The sequence below is a fragment of the Aphis gossypii genome, chromosome 1 (genome assembly GCF_020184175.1).
Source record: "Aphis gossypii isolate Hap1 chromosome 1, ASM2018417v2, whole genome shotgun sequence".
Taxonomy (NCBI): Eukaryota; Metazoa; Arthropoda; class Insecta; order Hemiptera; family Aphididae; genus Aphis; species Aphis gossypii.
Window position 1 is genome coordinate 31720579 of NC_065530.1, and position 23067 is coordinate 31743645.

The window sequence follows — 23067 nt, forward strand, 5'->3', positions numbered from 1 at the left end:
GCGTATTGTCGGGTGGTCGTACGAATACGTAAGAATAGTAGAAACGTTATGTGATGGTTGTGTCATCACCAAACTTTCGGTGAATATTATCAAGCTCAAATTTAAAATATCTAATTGCTTTTTCATCGCGTGCAATTACTCTTTATTTTCTATAGGTCACTGTCACCTCCACCGCGTTTGACGTACAATTTACGGTGCATTGATATACTGTTACTATTGCCTTCTGCGTGTCAGATATCTTAGATTGTTCGTACGGTCTGTATACGGTTATATCAACCGTATATGTGCTCGAAATATAAAATCGTGTGACGTCGGGTTTGGAAATCGACTAAACTCGCGTGATGACTATATTCCAGGATTATTTCGTGGTGTATTGTGTATATATGTGGATTACGCTGTTTACTGGCCCACTGGGTCCATATATTGTATATATAATATATATATATATAAAGCTCGCTTCCGTTTTTTGGTCGCGGTGGGGACCTGCTGTCGGGGAAGAGGAACCCCCGTGGATGAAAATTGATGTTTTCCAAGGCTCGTGTGTGGTGGAGGTGGCGGCGGTGGTGGAATGGTGGTCGTTGTTGTGGTGGTGGCGGCGGCGGTGATGGCAGTGGTAGTGGCAGCGGCGGCGGTCGTCGTCCGACGCGGAAAATCCATAAAAACCGAGAAAAAAAGGAAACGGGCAACTCCCTCGGGCAAAACGGGAATATACGTATAGTTCGGGAACGGCGTTCGGCGGGCGGGCGAGTGGATAGAGTTGTGTAATAATATAAGCGCGGGAAAAAGGCGGCGGTGGCGCGTTACATTATCATATTATACACGTCGTGTACAGAGCGCCATCTGAACAATCCAATATATTATTATTATTACTATTACTATTATTATTATATGTGGTGAGCCACGTGTTGAGTCACGTGTAGCCGGCCGCCGCCGGTGCACCACACGAGAGGAGTTCATGAGCGATATGCGCGCGCGCGTTTGTGTGTTATACATGAGTGTGTGTGTCGTCTCCGCGCGATGACGTGCGTGACGGACACACGGTTTCCGCGAGATGAAAATGGAAAAAACAGCGTTTCTGTTGTTATTGATGAAAATATTATGTCGTGTACCTACGTCCTATTATAGTGTATGTAATAATAATGTGTGTACCCAGTCGCGAGCAATAATAACATAATATCGTGACGATCGCGTTCCATTATTGCTATTACTTATATTATCATAATATTATACGGTTGAAATTATTAAAACATCGCTGTTGTATGTGCTGCGGCGAATGCATTTTTTTCATTATTATTATTCATCAGCAGTAGAAGTTATAACAGTACTTAACGTATTTTATATATTATATGTATTATTTAATATTTTGTTTTCGTTTCGTAATGACAGTTGCATTTTTTTCGCATCGTTTGTAAGTACCATCCTCCTCCTCCTGTAGCAGCTCTACCTATTCCTTGAAAAATTATCATAATTATATAAGTTTTAAAATTAATTTTAAATCTGGTATTATTTTTATTACAATATGCACCTACATTTAACGAGAACGCTGTACACACGGATTTTTCGATGTTGTAAAAATGTGATATAATCATAAGCGTTTTGCATGTGTTCAATGTTCATCAGCTTATCTTATAAAACTGATTTTTCATTTTTAAAAGGATTTTTAAATAATCTTTTCACGTTCTCGTCGACAGTCCTGCAATATTATTGCATATGTGTTCTTGAATGTATTATGTACATAATAGTATATATTATAATAGATATAATAGTATATATTTATTCGTATGTATACATGGAATATTGAATATTATTATATTCAAACTATTATATTAGTATATAATGTCGGTATATATTTATATTGTATTGAATCGATAAACTATTGTAGTAGTTTACACGTGCGATTCGTTCTATATTGTAGTAATATTAGTGTATCTATATCGGTATATCACTCGAATGCGCACAATATTATGTATATTTATTATTTATGTGTACATTTTTTTCTACGTATAGGTATTTCGTTTACTGAGAATGAGTAAATGGTGAGTACAGTAGTAAGTTGTCGTATAGTAATAATTACGGTCGGGTTCGCTCGTACACATTTGTGATCATGGAGGTTGATGACGCGATGATCGTTGGAAACAAAACGATTTTTTGTAATCGGTCCTTACGTTCAATGTGGCTGATTATGTTGCGAAGAAATATCAACTCGGTTGTTTGTATACTTTATAGGTAGGAGTGGCGGATTTAAGATTTTCTCATTGTGAGTAGGATTTATATTTTTTTGTTCATAATATATGTATAATGTATACACTCCATGATAAGAGCGCAATTTTTTTAGCTCATGATAAGGAGAAGAGATAAGAACCCTAGATCCTCCACTTTTAAGTAGTAACCCCAGTCCTCCGTCGTCCACTCTACGACTACTCACGATAATGTTTTACTATTTTATCGTTATAGTATTTCATTATGCATGCATCATCCTTCCCTATTCCCAAAGCATCTCTCAGTTGCGAATACTTATGGACTTCATTTTATTTGTCTATATATAGATGATTTAAAACTTTATAAACTACATTATATAATTATATATAGGCTATTATTTATATACCGAGATTATTACGCACTTATTTAAAATAGTATTATGTTATTGATGAATTGATGATAACGTAAGAACTCTCTCGATTGGATTCCTCTTCCGTCCGTATAGTAGATACATATTATATTATTATGGTTGTGCAATCAGTGTCCGAGTTGAAAAGGGCATTGATTTTTTCGTTCTCTTTATCAAACCGTTGTACTCAGCAGCTCAGCATAATAATCAATATACCAATGTTTATCGCTTGTCGATTAGTTTTTTAAATATATTTTTATGTGGTTTTTAGTATTCAAACGAATGGTTTTTTGTTCACAGCATATGTATTGTCAAATGTGTGTACATTTGTACTTGTAGATAATAATATATAATATTAGGACTATTAGGTGCCTACTGCCTACACGTTTATTTAAAAAATTGTCAACTCGTATATTATTATATTATTGTATGTCATCATAATTTGATAAATAATATATCTTAAGTTCTGTACTTATAAAATTGAAGTTGAGTATAATAATACATTATTATGTATCTTTTATTATTTCATAAACGACGAAATACGGTTAACTTATATAATATATTTATACCTTTATATAACACTAATATACAAACCAAATTATTTGAATCGACAATTGCATATTTTTTTAAGTTTAATTTTCATATAATGATAATAATATATATTATGTATTTATATTCTTATTGAAAATGCAATTAATTTTTTTTCAACGTTCAAAAGTTGTAATTAAGGTTGTTTGAACAGTCAATATTTCTTGTGATTTTTAGTTCAATAAGTGGAAGGTTAGTATTTCTCGAGATATTTCTTGGTTATTGTTTTGATGTTAATATGAATTTATTAGCTTATTTTCTAGGCTATGTAAAATATATATATATGTATAAATTATAATACTAACTTTAAATAAATGTTAAATATTTTTTCATAATTTTTGTTCTATTAGTAGTTTCCACTAATAGGATTAGTAGGCTTAGGGGAACTTTTGAGGAGCTTCTAAAATATTTCAGAATCTTAAATAATTTTTAGCTCCTTCACACTAACGTGCGTTAATGGATGCATTGACATTCTATGATTCCATTTCAATGAACCTATATAATAAAATGCCAATACTTCAAATTGCTTGTTCTAATAACCTTAATAAAAACCATTTGGTAATAATTATACTATTAACTAATTATACGTAAATCAACTCTAAGATATCATCATCAGTGTATAGTAGTAAATGATTATTGTGTGTTTATTTTGGTATTCTGAAATTAAATTAAATTCACATTCACAATCAACCGGGGTTTCATTGTAGTGTAATATAACATGTAATATTAGATTTTATTATATACATTGATTTAAATAATGTGGGTTGTAAATCAGTTTGATCTATTCTTCAGAATTATAAAACTAAAGTATTTGATCGACAATCTACTAATGTCATTAAATATAGTTATATAAATATTTGAGAAACGCCAATATTCACACAAATGTTTTTTACTATACAAATAAAAAAATATAGTATTATTATATCTTAATAAACCACTTATCATGCAGTAACTAATATCGTCATTTATTGTGATGAAACTAAACAGATACGTCAAATTTAATCGTTTTCTCCCTTAGAAATTTGTACCCTTGTGATCTGAACCTTTAACTCTCAGCATTGAGCATGCAGTGTAACATCTTATAGTGTAAGCCGTGTAAGGATTGACGTTATATGACACTACGTATTTGTATATAAATGAGTAAGGTGTGTGTAAAATTATATAATATATTGTAAAATTGACCCCGATCTCTTGTGGAGCGTGACGTGATATGATACCAAGAAAGAAACGTCGGCAATAAAAGGTTTGGGCATCAATAGAGGGAGAACTCGTCATTTAGTGCAGTAACGAAATTATTGTCAGCTTCACGTCACTGGGTATAATGTTGTATGTATATTATGTTGCAGTGTGTGCCCTCTAAAATATTTTTTATTGATTCTTTACAATTTGAACATATTGTGTTATTATAATTTATTATGTATATATTATAATATATTATTATGTTTTCCTTCGAATATATTGTTCTGAAATCCGATAGGCCACGTGCTCAATATACCATACGATTAGAGGTTCTAAAGAAAATAATAACAATAGTTAGGAAAGAGTTGAGTTTAGAGATTGTGAAACGACGTATAACCATATCGCGACATTCCCACATAAAAACGTATATTTTACGACCTTAAAATAGGGACGTTCTCATTCGAGGTAAATAAAAAACTATCGTTTTCTCTTTTTTTTTTTTAGATAACTATACAAATCTATAATATACAATATTATACGTCGTATAAACATATAGTATGCGTAGTACAGAAAGTGTGCTAACCCTTCAGAACCAAAAGAGGAATTGTTATGATAAATGATAGTATACAATTTTAGACAAATTCAATATTTTTCTAGTGCAATAAACATAAAATTTCAATCAATTCCTAATTTATCCTGCTTCACCTTTTGAATACTTATTCAAAAAATCTCTCTGACAGCTGATTATAATATTTCCGAGAAAATAAGTTTCTGTGAGCTGGCGTTACACTTGTACAGGTACCACAATTAATATTCGGACGCGACTGTTGTACCGCGAACACCCGCGGAACATTAAAACTGTTGCCTCTAATCACAACGATGTAATTCTGACCCTAGGTATTGTGTTATTTTTACAGCTTGTATAGAATAATATTTTATAAATTTAATTTATGTTTTATACGACTATATTTAAATAATTGACCGACACCGATAATGAGATAATGATCGTCGCACCCTGGTTGGGGGCAACCGTGTGAATCGATGAGCTATAATATAGCAGGTCATGTATTTCCGGTCGCCATAATAGCCTTCGCCACCCCTATATTTAAAATATATTGCACATTAGTTATAGAGCATACTACTCAACTTACTGCACCGATGCACTTCCGACTTTCTACCTACGCGCGTTTTAATTTTCTCAACGTATGCAGTCCGCGATTGCGCAAGCGCCGAACTCCTGAGTCGCTCGTATGCACTTATATGACGGTATTTAGGTATTATATTATAATAATAAGCATAACATATACTCATCAACGATTTTAGAAGATAAATATAAAAACAAAAAGTCGTAGTCATTATTATAAACTTTGTTATTTACATAGCGTGCGGTCGGAGTCTTATATTATGTATAATATGTTAGATAGAGGAGGGACAGTGCAGTGGTTAGATTTATTAACGGTGAAACGATCGGTGGACGCCCTCCACACCCTATGATGGTGGCTTGCTGCTTTCGCATTTATAAATATATACATAATCGTAACGAAATTATTTAATAACTTAACATCGTTAAGTAGGTATGCACGAAAGCTTTAAGCATTTTTAAAAGGATATAATTTCAGACAGCTATATGCATTATTAACATAATACGCCTACTTAAACCTCTAGATTGGATTTAATATTTAAAGGCATCTATTATGCCATTATGTCATCATAAAATACGTGTTGAATAAATAATTAATCTTCTTATACTCGTCGAAGTATGGTTATTATTGTCACCAAACGTGTGTAATTAATGAAATTTACCTCGTATGAAGTGTGATTTTTTTTTTTTTTGACGGCGCTGATTTGCCGTGTGTATTTTTTCGCGGAAAAAAGCTTTGCTCGCTTTTTGACTCCGAAAGATATACTATATAATAATATTAGTGGCGATTTTTTTATTCACTACGAAATCATGCAATTCCGAATTCGCACACGTGTCGCATTTATAAGATTATCTATACATGTGTGTGTGTGTATACATGACGATGGCGTAGATCGACATCGTTTTGAGTAAAATAATAATAATAATAATAATAACGACAACAATAATCGTTACTGCGACGTGTGGTGTTTGACGAATATGGTAGCGATTTTTTCTTTTTTTCTTTTTTAGCGTGCGCACACGCCGCGGTGTTAAATTCGCGGCGGCGGAAGAGACGAAACGGGCAAGGAAAAAAAATAACAATAAATATATAATATGTATATATAAAAAGAATGTTTATATAGAGTCTCTCATTCTCGACGTCGTTAATAATTCTCGGCCTGTCGGCGCATATTATTACTATATTATATATGCTCGTATACGTTGCGTTGCGTATAATATGTATATAGTTATTGTGAGCACTCACTGCGCATGTGTATATATATATAATGTATATTATATACAGTATATTATCCGGCGTATAAGGCGTACATGTAGTAGTTATGAAAAGTACCTACGTGATGCTTTTTTAATTTTAAATTGGAAGACTTCGACGACAATGATGTAACACTATGGGGCGGCTGCGGAAACGTCATTCTATGTCAGTGAGCGTTCCTCGTGGAGAGGGAACAGGGGGCTGACGAACTGATGCCGCGGCTGCTATAGGAGTTTGTATATCGCACGCATATATATATATATATTGTTGTAGTATTATGTATACCTCCGCCAAACGTTACAATGTACTCGAGCATAATAATCATTATCTTTAAGCAGAGTTTACACGTCATTCGCAATTTTTTAAAAGCCAAACTTGCTTTCGTGCAATATTAAAAAACATATTAATAATAGCAATTTGCAGTGTCCTGCAACATGACGTCGGACGACTTGCAATTCTAAGACACGTGTAACATTCAGGAACTTGCGTGCGTGTATATTATATTATATTGTGTACAGACGGTTTAGATTCGTATAATTTAGTTATTGTAGGTATGCACAAAATAACGCATAGGTACTAGAAAAAGTAAGCAAAATATTGTATAACTGTGCACTCGGCTTTATTCTTCTTGACGTTCATATTTCATTTTATAGCTAAAATCATCGGAGCTAAATGTATAGGTACGTCTATACACTATACGTCCAGAAATCAGACTTTTTTCGTTTGGTTTACCCGTTGTTGTGGCATCTATCAACAGTGTCGTTTATTGTTACTCGGCGTCTGTGTATTTTTATTCAGTGTTAACTGACCGCTAAAATAAATGTACATTTTTTCCGAACACCTATCGGTTGTTGTGTGGTACTACCTATATGTCGTTATACGAATGTATAATATGATATCGTGTGTACACCGGAAATACGTTTACGCGAGGCCAAAGCGCACCCGTGTTATGTTTAAATTTATAATAATATATTGGCAGTGTGTATTATTTGTTTTTGCAGCTGTCTGCGAATTTTCTTTCGTGGATAATGACGGTCCTCTATCGTCGCAAATTGTATTGAGACCGTTTTCGATATACCTAATCGTGTTACGGCTGTGGGAAAAAGATAATTTAACGATCATATTATATTATAGAGCATAATATTCTGAAATGCCATTTTAACGACATTTAATGTGACATTTTTCGAATATTTTTGAATAATCGTTTCCAGGAATGCGCCAACTAGACTATTCGTCTGATCGATTTTGGTAATGTGAATATAATTTCAATTTAAACGGTCTAGACAAATGAAAAAAAAACAGTGCTAATAAAAAAATGATTAAAACTTCGTTATTTCATTCTAGTTTATGTTTTTATTTAGTAAAATAAATTATATATAAAAAGAATTGATGAAATTAAAATAAGGCAAAATCTCGAGTTTGTTCCATGTCGCCGATTCATCAATATACAAACTTTGATAAGTAATGAGTATAAATGTATAATTTTTCATACACAAGACCAGTGGTAAAATAAATCTATTAAGGTTCGAGTATGCATAGATATGTTTGTACTGCAAGTGTCAAGTTTTATGGGTATAATGTATATCTATAAAATAATATACTCAGGTGTAGTTTTCGTAGTGGAATCCTCGCGGTAGGTTTTGTGATCCTGAAAATTTTAGTTTTGAAAATAGTCGATCAGATGTACAAAAATCTGATCAAAGTTTCACTTCACTCATTTTAGCGTATGGCGTACTACTGTATTTTAATTATTTGTAATAAAAATAACTCAATAACTGAATATTTTTTTATAAAATAGTAGAATATAACTAAAATATTATTTAAATTTCCATTGTTAATACCTCTAAAAATATTAATATAAATGTAAGATGTTTTTTTTTAAATATTTAGCTTACTATTGCATCAAATAATAATAACAACAAAATTGTAAAAAAAATAACATATGATTAATGTTCAGCTGCAATTTGTACATTAGAATCGAATACACTTGTAGGTATCAACAAAAAATATAAACTCAATACTTTTCAGCGTTAAATGGAATCTATATACCTAATATCATTATAAACTTGGATTGACTGACATGAATTTTATTAAATTATAATACTATGTATAATAATGACTATACTCGTTTTTATAATTATATTTGCTATTATAATAATATAGGTATGGATAATATTGGATAAAATAATAATTTGCGGTGGAGGGGCTTTTATCTCGAATATATAATACTCCCACCATGCCTTATTTCTAAGAGTATGCATTTATGAATCTTAGTTGCTTTCATACCTATTAGCTCTACAGCCAAAAATTGTCAATATAATTATAATATTCTTATATATCCATCCACGTGAGTATACTCTGGTGTATATATTTCTGGGATGCTGTTACAAGAAATGGCGTAATGCACACCCAGACCCAGGTCATATACAAAAACCAAATGCTTCTCTCTCTCTATATATATATACCACCAAGTCGTAACAGTACAGTTTGAAGGATTTGCTCTTGAATTTTTGAAACCCGATCATTTTTTTTTATCTATTCCATCACTTAAAATAATGAATTTATTTTTCTTCTAAACGTATATCACACTCTTACGGTACAGGATATTCCGTATACATTATATTGCGGTGTAATGGATTTTCCCTTTTTCTTTCCCCCTTTCCTTTTTTCTGTCACTTCACTCGTTCTCTCTCTCTCCCTCCCTTTCGTGTGCACACTTCTGTTCTTTCTCTGTAGGTTGCCCGGATTGATTTTTACAAGTGGCGGGACTTTTCACACGCACGCCAGATCCGTTATACTTGGAGTCTCGACATTTTACCCGAAAACCCATCTCGCCGAAAATATAATATATAATATATAAAATTATAATAAATAGTTATATAGTAAATTATATCATCACACAAATTAACCTTTGGGTTATCCATTTGCTCGATTATTAATAGATATGCATAATTAATTACTTTTTATTTTTCAACTTAGATTTCACATTTTTTTTTTTTTTTTTTTTTTTGATTATTCCTTATTTTATATCAGGTTTTATGAAATAATTGTATTATTTTACTAAACATTATTTATGTTTATATATCAGCTATGAAGTAAATTATATACCAATATGATATAAACGTTATAATCACTTTCAAAATACCTATCAAATATATTTTGTTAAATTGATGCTTAATGTTTATCGCTTTATAAAACCCACAAATGTAATTTGTTGTTTAAACTATTTATTCTATTCAATTAGTTTAATACCAATTTTACATTAATTTTATTTTGATAATATAATGGCATTTGTATATATATATATATATATATATATATATAATATATATATATATATATATATATATATATTTATATATTGAACAAAAATGATGAAATATTCTAACCAATTTCAGTCAGTTGTTTTTTTTTTAATGATCTATACCTTTTGAAGAATAAATTGTATATTTTAAAAGCAAATTAAATTAAACAAACTATATATTTGAATTATTTTTTTTTTTGTTAAAATCCTATTTGAGAAATATTTGTTTAAATCTAATACGACAGGATACAGTTCATATAAGTATTAAGTACGTTATTGTTATTTTATTTTTCGTACACTTAAATAAGTAGTTTTTCCAACTTTGTCTCCTAATTGTAGATTAATTAATTAAATATTATTGGCAATTATATCAATAAATAATATAAATATGTATCATATATATCAATAACAGCTAAGAAATAATTATAATAATTAAAGATTTTTTCTGGTCACGTGTTTTCTTTGTTTAGTATACTTTGTATTTTAGTTTATATTAAAAGTCTATGTTATAATAATTTGAATAATTATTTTAATCAGATCATTTTCGGAATTATCCATGATAACCAAATAATTAGTTATTAGAATTAGATCATGTCAGAAAGATAAAAGTATTATCATAATAAATTGTAGTACCTTTATCATATATTTCATATAACATATATGTCATTTTATATTTTCACTTAATCCGTATACTTATCATTTATATTGATGGTTTCATAAATGAATGCTACAAGTTCGAAACATATTTAATGTAATTAACTGCAGTTTGTATAACAAAACATTAAAAATGTATGAAAAAAAAAAATTAAATTAATTTTATAATTATAAATGCATATTTTTATTAAACGTTAAATTTAGTCACTTTTAAAATAATCTTTTTGGATGTAACCTGAGATTTAAATTATTAAATTAGGATCAAAGTAGATTTAAACGTCGCCGACCCGACTGGTAGGTAAAAACACTGGTTAATCACACGACTAATTGTATAATATTATCCCTCAGCAACTACTTAATTAAATTGGGTGAAAATTTATGAAACAAACAGCTGTACTTATAATATTTTAATAGAATGCCAAGAAGAGAATCTCATAAATGTATAATGTGAAGTTATATTTTTGAATGAAAAAAAAAATCAAAAAGATTATCACGGAAAATGTATATTGGGGCAGTAATCTCGGAAGATTCATTAATAAATAATGGTTCGAAAGTTTCAAAAGTATAATGTCTCGTAATTCTTAAATGTATATATATATGTGTGTGTGTGTGAAACACACGATGATTTTTCTGGATTTAAATCGGCTGCACAGATAGTCGTAATAAAAAATTTTAATTTAAGAAAGAAAAAAAAATATATATATATATATTATCCGATACAGGCTAAAATATGAAGGAGAAACGAAACGTGATCGACGGGATTAAAATATATACACCGCGAAACGTCATCTGTCAAAAAAAGATTCGCAGTACATTATGTTAAATGTATCATATTAAACGTATTGCTTATGTACAATGAAAAAAAAGTTTATATATTATGTTATTACTGGGCAAATTGAATACTCCTAAAGTTTTGCGTACAACGATGAGTGCGGTCATATTTTTTCTTTATGTAGTTGATTATAGGACGATCATAGTGCTAAATAAATTGTTTTCAATATATATTTTGCGTTTTAACTTTTATGTAAATATCGCTGTACTATACTAAAATGGAGATTTGTGCAAAAGTACCAGGACAAATGTTACCTGCAGCAGTAAACCGCGAAGAAGGGTTTTTGAGGTAATCGCCTTGAGGAGTCTAAAATGGGTGGATATGTAATCAAATAATGAAACATTGTTAATTTTTTTTTTTTGTGAAAATAATTATTTATATTACATAAAAATTAATTTTTTAAATAAGAGTTACTTAATTTTTCTTCAAGCTTAACAACTATTCAGAATGATACTGAACGTTACTGTAACCAATTTAAATAAATGATATAACTTAAAACTAAAATTATTGTATTTATTAAAAATAATAAGTTAACTTATTGGTAATTGTAATCATTAAGCTAGATTTATAATAAAAAGCTAATAATAAAAAAAAAAACTTATATTGGTATTGGTATAATTACCAATATATCGGTTATAATATTATCGGTTCTTCTTGAACAGATCTCGTGTGTTGTATTCTATTCAGCAGGTGGCAATTAAATATTTATTTATTTAGATACAGTGTGCTGTACAGTAGTTAGCGATTAAATAGTGCGCAACACAATAATTAAGAATCATCAGAAATGTATGAAAAACAAAAATCAAAATAAACTTATTAATATATGGTATATATTGCTTGTTTATAGGAGTTATATAGGGGGAGTCGGTCATCGTGGTTTTAAGATCGTATATTATTATTGAATAACATTATCGTACCATAAACAATAATTAATAGTTTTCGGCGTGAATTTATAACCGTTATTTATACTCGTTTCTCATCTGGTCGTTATACTCGTTTGTTACAGAAGTTACGAGACGTCGTTGATCAGTTAGAAGAATCGGCCCGCGGTCGGCGCCAAGACGAAGTTGACGGTTTCGGTGAAGGAAAGCTGCGACAAGATCACTGTGAGATATCGGAATATCAAGATCACACTGCGGAACACGTGCCCACGCAGCCTCTTGGTCACCGTGACGATCAAGGTGCAGGCATCGACGAACCGCGGCGGAGGTTGATCGTCGCCGGTCCGGCACCCGTCTATCCGGCGATCCGCGTTTCGTCGAGTCGCACCACATCCACCATCACCACCAGTCGCCTGCAGCAGTGTCCTCGGCTGCACGACCACCAGCGCCGAAGGTCGACGAGGGATCGACGACGTCGTCTTCTGTCCGACCGGAGGACGAAGTCATGTTGCAACAGTACCAGCAACAGCCGGACTACACGCCGTACGGCGGCATCGGGTACGGCGCGCAGCCCAACTCCGGTTACTTCAACTATGCCGCCACCGAGTCTTCTTGGTACGGTTCGCCGTCATCGGGGGCCGCCGATCACGCGCAAATGGTGAGTGGCGATCAGCAGTACTTAAACGTAGGTACCGCCTCCGGCGTACAACTTAAATACCATAGTATTTAAGGACTAAACTTATAGATTATTAACCTTTTATGGTTGTTTGCGTGTGCAGTTATCGTTTCCGTCTCATTCTTTACGCGCATGACGTACCAAAATTTGTGTTTTGACACGTTGAGCAGCTAAAATTGTTGTGTCGTACGTTCAAATTTTAGAGTGAATAGGTCTTGTATATTATTTAACAAAAAGATTTTACCTAACCTAACATAAATTGCTTAAAAATTCAAATATCTTAAAAACTAATGAAAGAAAACAGATATTTTGATCATCAATTCACTCTATAATTGTACAGCCAACGGCTGAGTCGGGCTGACGCGAAATTAAAACAGCTATATAGAACGCAAATTTCTTATTTTATCTTTATGATAGACGGAAACGATACGTTATGATGCAATAATGTTCATCGAAAGTAATAAATAAGACGTATAAAATAATATGTATAATAAGTTCGATCTCCGATCTTGTATCGTTAAAAAATAAATAATTATAACAATATGATATGCATATTGCATATACCTAGGTACGTTTTAATATCGCACCTGTGTGTCTGCGCATTATAATATATGTTATTTAAGTGTCCGGCGATAACAATGATATATATATATAATATTATGTCATCGCTCAAGCGTTCGCTGTAAAATGCGAGAAACGCTTTGAACTATTCGCCTTATGTTTATGCTTTAAAATTTGTATTTCAGCATGCCGGTTTATCACATAACGCGTGCAACACACATATCGGCGACAGTACAGGAAACTTCCTGAACCACGGTTATCATCAGGCTTCGTCGACAGGTTAATATCGTTCTAAATAATATTATACTATTACATTTATCTATCTTTCACGCAAACTCGCGTACACAATCGTGTTCGCTCTACGGACACACCGTCATTATATTATGGTGTTGCCTATTCATACTTATGATATCAATATGGTTTCCATTTATGTGTCGTGCGAATGATGTTATCTGCAGTATAATTTATGCTCGTACGTCATATTTTAATCGTTGCAGGAGCGTCGACGTCTTCGGCGGAATCGTTCGCCGCCAACAACCATCCGGTGTCCCAGGCCGACATGACAGACCCCATGGCAGACTTCTTGGGCGGGCACCAAAACATGTCCGAAAACGATAAGATCATCAAGGTAAGTCCGACGAAACCGAATGCGAATAATCTGTACACTTCCATTTCCAATCTATACCTATATACCTACTTCACGCACATATTTGTTTGTATTTCATAATTTGCCGTCTGCACTCCGGTCGTCCGTCATCCGTCCCTTCCTGGTCCGTGTTCCCCCGCTTGTACGTCCGTCGTTAAAAAAATATCTATATAATATGCTTCTTTGTATTTTTATATATTATAATATTATGTATTTCGCAAAATATGTGTTTGTAAAAACTGGAAAACCTGCATTTTGTTTTTTTTTTCTGTTTTTGTTTTTCCATGCCGGTTTCACAGGAAGAGTCCATAGACTGGCTGTCGACCATCATTAACGACGAAGTGGTCGACCACGGTAACCGGCCGGACGTTTGCGACGGGGGCGGCGGTGGTGGCGGCGGCGCGGCGGGCAAACTCGTCGTCGGCGACATGCCGTGCGAGGGCAGGGAATCCAACGGCCGGTTACCGAACTTTCATCAGGCTTTCGGGTCCACCGAGATCGGCAGGTTCTCGCAGCACGAGTACTACGAACCGCCGAAAGACGCGGCCGCCATCGGCGAATGTCAACCGGTCGGCCGGTCGGGCGCCGCGCAACAAACCGGCGCGCCGCAGCAGCGGCCCGACGAACAGCACGCGGTGGCCGCGGCCGTGGCGGCCTCGTCCTCGTCGTCGCCGTCGTCGGCGTCGTTCGAACCGCCTCGGCAACAGAACAGGCGTGGACGGGCGCAGCGCGGCGGCGCCCAGAACCGGCGCAACAACAAGCAGACCAGAACGGCAGCGGCCGCCGCAGCCGCCGCCGCCGCCGTGGCCGCCCAACAGTACGCGGGTTACGACGTGACCGGCGCCGCGGTGGGCAGGCACCAAGTACCGCCGTACCACCACCAGGACCCGTACAACCGGAACCATCATCATCACGCCCAGCAGCAGCGGTACCACCAGGAATACCATCACCAAAACCAGCAGCAGACGCCGTACCAGAACCACCAACAGGAGTATTACAGGCCGTACGACCGGATGCACTACCAGCAACAACAGCCCCCGTCCCTGGCACCGAACCAGTACTACAACGGAAGTAACGGTAACAACAACAACAACAACAACGGCGGTGGTGGAGGCGGTAGCAACGGCAGTAACAACGGTAACCGCGGGGAACAGTCGTACGCCGCCGGCGGTTACAACAACCGGTTTCACTCGTGCTGTTCCACCGAGCACATAGCCAGGCCCAGTCATCACCACAACTACGGTGGTTCGGGTCAGTACTACGGTGATTACAACACTTACAACCAGTGGTGATGATGTGGATTATTTAGTCCTCGTCACATCACCACAGTCGCCGCCGCCGTGTCATAAAATATCGTTTTTAACGTCGTTCTAAAAAAAAAAAAAAAAAAAATAGTTAAAAAATAATAATTATAGAAGTTATGTTCCGTTTGTGCGCCACCAACAACGGCGGGTGTGCTTTGCAAACAAACCCCCCCCCCAACACCCTTCAAACCCTTTTCCCAACAGAATACAAAAAAATAATGTTTATCAAATTAATATTTTTAACTCACTATATAAATATATATCTGTGATACGATGACGATGGTAATACACGGTATAACGGTTACTCGATGTGTATTATTATCATCACCACGTTATTGTGCAACAACAAAATTTGTGGCTTAAAATGCGAGTGCAGGATTCCGTTTTTTATTTCTCGGACACGCAACGAGAGTCAATTAAATAACGTCGAAAACGAAATTCCCGAATTGTTTATTATTCGTCTTCTCGTGTCGCGTTTTACAACAACACCGGGCGTGTTAAAACGATAACCGTTTAACTTTATAATATAACTATTTAAAACAATTATTGATATTATATCGAACAAAAAAAAAAAAAACCACCGCCGCGCGACCGCGTGGTCGTCGCCACGTCTCTCACACGACACCGCAGACGGCCGAGCGTCATCGTCGTGTTTGCACGGACGCCGAAGAAATCGTCGGACTCGGGATATCTAAATGAATTAGAAAAATTGCTGTTTTTCGCGACTGATCAGCCACGTAAACTTGTAATAGTACATAATATTATTAAAGTACAATAATATTATACGCGGAAAGGAGAAGATATCTTACAAACCACGACGACGGACGTCTTGTCTCGTTTCGATGTTTTATAATCGTATAATTTACATTATATAGTGTTTAAGTCGTTGTGCCTTATTAATTAACGGTTAAAAAATGTTGTAAAATGCACCATTATATTATTATTATTATTATATTATATTATGAATAATAAATTATATATTACTGTATAAAATTATATCGATAGCATATTTTTTTTTCTTAATATAATATATATATATAAATATATTATCATATTATATAAAACATAAATGGCGAACTAAGCCGCGTTTAAAAAAGTCCGGCGCCCGTAGTTTTATTTACATTTTGTTTTTATTTGTATCATTTATTATTATTATTATTATTATATTGTTTAGTTTTGTTTTCCGATTCCGTTTGTATATTATAATAATATATATCGTATCTGTGTTGCTGGTAAGAGGGAGCAATGATACAAGTTTTTAAAGCTGTATGCTATTTTATTTCGTTTTAGACGTTAAGGCAGAGCCTCTGCTGCAGTGTTTTAATCCTACTAATATTAGTTGTCCGATTTGTTTGTACCATTACTATATTATTATTATTATTATTATTATTATTACTATTGATATTATTATATTTTGTACGTGCGTAGTCTTCCTGAATACATTATATTATATTATACAAATACTATTATTAGGTCTGGTCATATAATATTATTATTATGTTGATGGATGAGATATAATACTGCGTTAGAGCTTCCTCCGTTAACAACCTCATCGCGACAGTATCGCATACGGGATATTGCGGAACCGCGATTAGTTATATTATATTAATCATTATTATTATTATTATTATCATCATGTATTTTTTTTTTTTACGGTCATACTGTTTTTATTTTATTTTTCACTTTTTAAAACGGATTTTGGCTCAATTGTGTACCAACCGGACCAATAGTATAATTAATTTATATACCTACTACCTATAATTATGTAATATTCAAAAACCGAGTTTTCTGTCACTGTGTTCGATTAATATCATAATATATATTACACTATACATTAAAATATCATGTCAAACAATGATATATTATTATAATATCGTATTGCGTGTTTGATCTTTACACGGAAATATTTTTTTAAAAAAAATAACGATATAGTCATTATAATATATTCCTCTATATATATAGCTTTGCAAAATCGTGAGAAAATAAAATAATAATCAACCTACGGTGGCTAATAATTATACACTATTTAAAAAGAAAATACAATCGATATACTACACACAATACTGCTATATACATCATAGAAACGTAAATTTAAAGAAGTTTGAGTAGAGAACACTCCCCGCAAAGTACATATTAACATTGCTGCGTTATATACCATCACGGTATACCTAATAATAACATAATATAATATTATGCGCATACACACGTTTTGCGCAATAATACTATTTATATCATATTATTGGACGGCGGAAATTCGAACAACGAAAATCTGCAGTGGAAAATCGTGTATATTCTTTTTCGTTTTGTCTCCGCCGACAGCTTTATTGTCATCCACACACACTCATACACACACGTAGAACGTAAATTCGTAATGTTTTCGTATATTATTTCTAACACTCGCCACACACACACACACACACACACTTACATTCAAGACTTTTACCATTATGTTACAGATATCATATCAGAAAATACAAAATGTGACCATGTCATGATATTATATCGATGTTTGCCTTCATTACGGTTTTATCTTCTCGCGCGATGTGATGTTTTAATTATTTTTCCACTCTCCCGAACGACTTTATATTCTCGTCATCCGACCCCGACGATCACGTAATATTATTATTCAACCCTCTGTTCGAGGTATATCTCGGTGTTGTAGTTTCCGGCGATGATCGCCGTGCGTCGACGTCAGAAGCGCGTGTATAGTACAGGGTTACCGAACGTCCGAAAACGATCAATGTGTAAACGAACTATATATTATTTTTAATTATTATTATAGTATAATAATATGCCGTATATAATGTGTATACTGTAACCAGTAACCGGATATCGATAACTGGATAATCGCGGTCGCCCGAAAAACCAATAAAAATCATATAACTTTTTATTATATTTTAATATTGACTATTTTTTTTTTATTTTTTTTTTTTTATTGTTATAATTTTATGTATACACACTGCGGTTTGGGTCCTCCTCTCACAGTGTTGTGCATACAATCCTCTTTTACATTATTATTTTCTATTATTAAAAGTGTTGTTAACATTACTATTATTATTATTATTATTATTATTATTATTATTACTATTATGTTTTGTTAATTGTAATGTTAATTGTATCCCCCCTCCCCGCGATATAGGTACATATTATTTTATTATTATATAATTCGATTTCGAATATTATATTGTTTGTTAAAATGACTCGTTTATTTTTATGTTATTTCAGAACTCTGCAATAGTTAAAGAAAAAAAAAATTAAGTTGTCTTTTAAAAGTACGCGGAATATGTATCGGAACAAAATATCGATTATATTATTATGTACTTTTGGTTATTTTTTATGGAATTAAAAACACAAAAAATTTGGGATGGTATTTGCATAATGTTAAATTATATGATTTAGGCTGCATATTATATAGTTATTGGATTAATTTATTATAACCCTATTATTATATTATTGACTTTTGTAAAAGACAAATGAAATAAACATATTATGTTACTGTAAACTGTTACCACGTTTGTACGATTATTGTTTTCCATAATATATAATACATTATTATATTATAATATTAAATATTGTTTTCGCCGACTAAACTCGAATTCTGTTAACTGTTCGACTTGAAATACGTAAGTACCTGTATAAAATAATGTTACTGTATTAAGGTAAATATATTTCTTAAATCTGAAATCAAAATTGTTTGATTGCTTTTCATAGGTCTACGCATTTATATTGCATATTTATGAATGTGTGAGAAACATTATTTGTGATTAGTTATATTATAATGCATTTTTGTTATGTGTGTTTAAAAAAAAGTTATAGATAAATCATGAAACATGTTTACAATATATTATATTTTTGTTTACAACAAATAACGTCATTCAATTAATTGTAACAATATATATATTATTTATATTTATATAATATTGTGTACAACACTGGGAGACAAAACCAAAGGACAAATATTTTATGTCTTTTTGTGGTTACAAAAAAACACCAAGACTTATAATTCGAATTCGTCTATTCAAAGACGTTCGTGATTAAATAGAATAACTTTTTTCAACTTTTATTACAACGTATAAACTTAAAAAAAAAATTAATTATTTATACTTGAATAGTTGAGTGCACCTGTGGCTGAAACTTAAATATAAATATATATATATATAATATATAGCCATTATATACATTTAGTAATAGCTTAAAACAATCAGATGGCGTCAATAACGCATTTCATGTACAAAAGGAACGATGATTAATATTGCCGTAATATCACTATATTGTATATTATTAAAATTATTTTCAATTGACCTTTTTTAGAAATTAATTTTTATATGTATAATGTATTATGTACATATTATATATTGCATTACATTGGTATATTCTAAACTATATACTTTGTATATTATTATATCATTTTCAAGACTGATGATGCCTATATGAATAAGTTTCATCACTTAATACGTCTTATTCAATATCAAATGTTGTCCCAGTGATTGTGTTACATAATTTTTCTTTTCCAATAAACATATTTTTATTTAATATTCGATTGTAGTTATAGCATTGATTAAATATACATATTTAGTCGATGGTTATAGTAATATATATATATATATTTATATATGACCTCCACGGCATGTATTTAAATAAATCGAAGCCAATACCACATAAAAGCTTAAAGCCCACGGTAACTCGGATATTGATTACTTTATATATACTACATACCTACTCGTAAGTACTTAGAATACTGGACATATGGTTTAAAACTCAGCGATTAAAATGTTTTTCTTACTATATAAGTTCCTAAATACTAAATAAATTTCAAATTACAAAATGCGTGGAGATAAATTATTTTAAAAGCGTCTTGGTAATATTCTAATGATGATTAAAAATATATGTATATAATAATTTTAAGCCTTTATGGGTAATAAAAATGTGTGTAATTGAAAAAAAATTGCCATTGAAGCAGTATCAAATCATAATTATATTTATGATTATTTTTTTTCTTCTAAGAAACGACGCCGCTTGTCCTACGTATAATTGAAACGAAATATTATTTGTCAACATAATTTATACAACTTATATTTGATAATACTAACTGTGATTAACAATTGTGTAATAATTTTTTATATATATAAAGGCCACTTAATTTTCACACACAGGTTAATGGTCACAATACTAAATATAATTTTAATCAATGTATATGCAACATAACCTATCGTTACAACTTACATCTATCTGCGATATTTTATTATATCGATGTGCACGATAATTATGTTATTATAATTGTACAAAAATCAACGAGCTTAAAATGTTTTTAAACTTTAAGTAAAACGTCATACTAATAAATTATGTTGACGTTTAAAAAAGGTGTGTAAATAATAATATTTCTGACCTGTATGGCTGCGTATATGTATTACATGTTTCGCTTATATTTTGTTATTTCATATTTGACGAAAGGATAATCTCCACTGCAGTAATCTAATAAATTGGTGTGAAACAACAAAAAGATTTCCCGTATCGGTATGTATTGTTAAATATTTTTTGTTGTGTTTACGTTTTGACCAATATTACTTGGTTTAATGAGTTATTATATGCTTTAACTTGAATTAAAAATGACTTTTTTACTATATTCTTATGTCTATTCAACTAATTGTAAATACATTTTTTTTAAATCCAACTATTTAAATGGTCGTATTCTCCATCCCTGAAACAAAACAGTATAATATTATATTTTTTTTTATATTCTAACAATATTTTATATGCATTTGTCATACCTAAAGTGTACGCTACTATGTACTCGTAGGAATTAAGGCTGAATTTAATATTTACCGGGTCTGGAGTCTGATAGTCCAATAAGACCTTGATTTTTACTCATCTGCAGCAATAACTTATTGTATCAACTTAAAAATTATGTTAGGCGGTTGTAATGAGTTATAATTTTAATTATATTAGCCACTTTGGTATATAATATAGTTTTTCCATAATAACTGTAAATTTTTTTATTTAAAATTCATCCTGCCTTGATAAAATTATTTCTTCTTCAATTCTAGTCGCATTTTATCTTCAGTATTTCAAAGTTCAAAGCCTATAGGCTTTTAAAATCCTTGTTTAATCTAGCCCTGATATATATGATACACGTATAAGTGAAATTATTTAATATATCCTTATCATAGCTTACCTACTATTCGTAATTAATGTATATATATCTACATAGTTTAAATCTACATGCGTATTATAAACAGCCCTTTTAGTTTTATGGTTTAAAAAAAGTTTTACTATAATTAGTTATTAGTAAAGTAAAAAAAAAAATCTATACATAAGTATAATTATAAATTAAATATTAAAATAAACTATGGCCTATAACAACGAATGTGTGAGTTTCAATTGTTGATGAAATTATATTTTAGAATGACCAACACTATCATTATTTATATTTATTGTTCCATGTTAGGCATGTTCATTATTTCGCCTAATATATACATTACACACGAACGAGTAATAGGTACCTTATCATTTTAATTAGTTATTTGAAAAATTAATTAGATTGTTCATATCTGGTTAATATTTCATACGATTATTTAAATCGACTTTTTAATGTTATATACATTTAGAAAAACAAGTTTTGTCGTTATCCAATTGAATATATTCACGGTACTATCAATTTCTAAGTTATTACGATACAACTGTAATAGGTACATATCTATTATATCACTGAATAGATTATTTTATTTTCCCCTCGAAAACTTTAAATTTTCCATTCTGGGTATAAAAATCAGTGTATTTAAGTTTATTTCTGAGGTAGGTTGCATTTTTTTTATAATAAAAGAATGACAACAGTCTATAAGGGGACTGATATTATTATATATTTATTATTTATAAATATATAGTATAGCCCTTTAGTAGAAAGTCAGTAAAAATATATTAAGTAAGTACCTACTTTCATGAATAATAATAATACAGTAATACAGTGTATAGTACTTGTATATTTTATAGGGAACTTGATATTATTATTTTTTTGTGGTGGAAAGAGACAGATAATCCTTCCTATTTACACCACTGGCTGACCTGCATGATTATTTAATTACTCAAACATTTTATAAAATATATTTAATACATAAAATTAGTAAGTTGTATTCATTGAAGTAATAAGTATATTGGTACCGTGTGTTGTTTTATGTATTTTTTTTTTAACGAACTTAATAATAAAATGTGCCATTAGCTTCTAAGAAAATAAAATAATATAATTCATGACCAGTGGTCTAGTATGATGTAATTAAAATTTGAAAGATGAGATTTATTTTTAAATTGTACAGTACGAGTAGATTTATTCGTTTATTTTTTTCCTGGAGAGGCCAAGAATCTCTGCACCTTATAGGCTATATGGTCACTTATTTGGTCCTACCTTGACCCGCTGGTCTTAAAGTAGACGGTTTGTAAGATTGTG

General features: G+C 31.8%; 1 protein-coding gene across 1 annotated transcript in view; it reads left to right on the forward strand.

Annotated features, from left to right (window-relative positions):
• The window catches only part of LOC114119542 (uncharacterized protein DDB_G0283357-like), a 62064-nt gene extending 42927 nt beyond the window's left edge, over positions 1-19137 (forward strand). The window contains 5 exon segments of the mRNA XM_050197049.1: positions 12568-12873; positions 12876-13100; positions 13865-13958; positions 14177-14307; positions 14625-19137. Coding sequence (XP_050053006.1) covers positions 12568-12873; positions 12876-13100; positions 13865-13958; positions 14177-14307; positions 14625-15617 — 1749 coding nt within the window. The 3' untranslated portion in view covers positions 15618-19137.
• The last annotated feature ends 3930 nt before the right edge of the window (positions 19138-23067 follow it).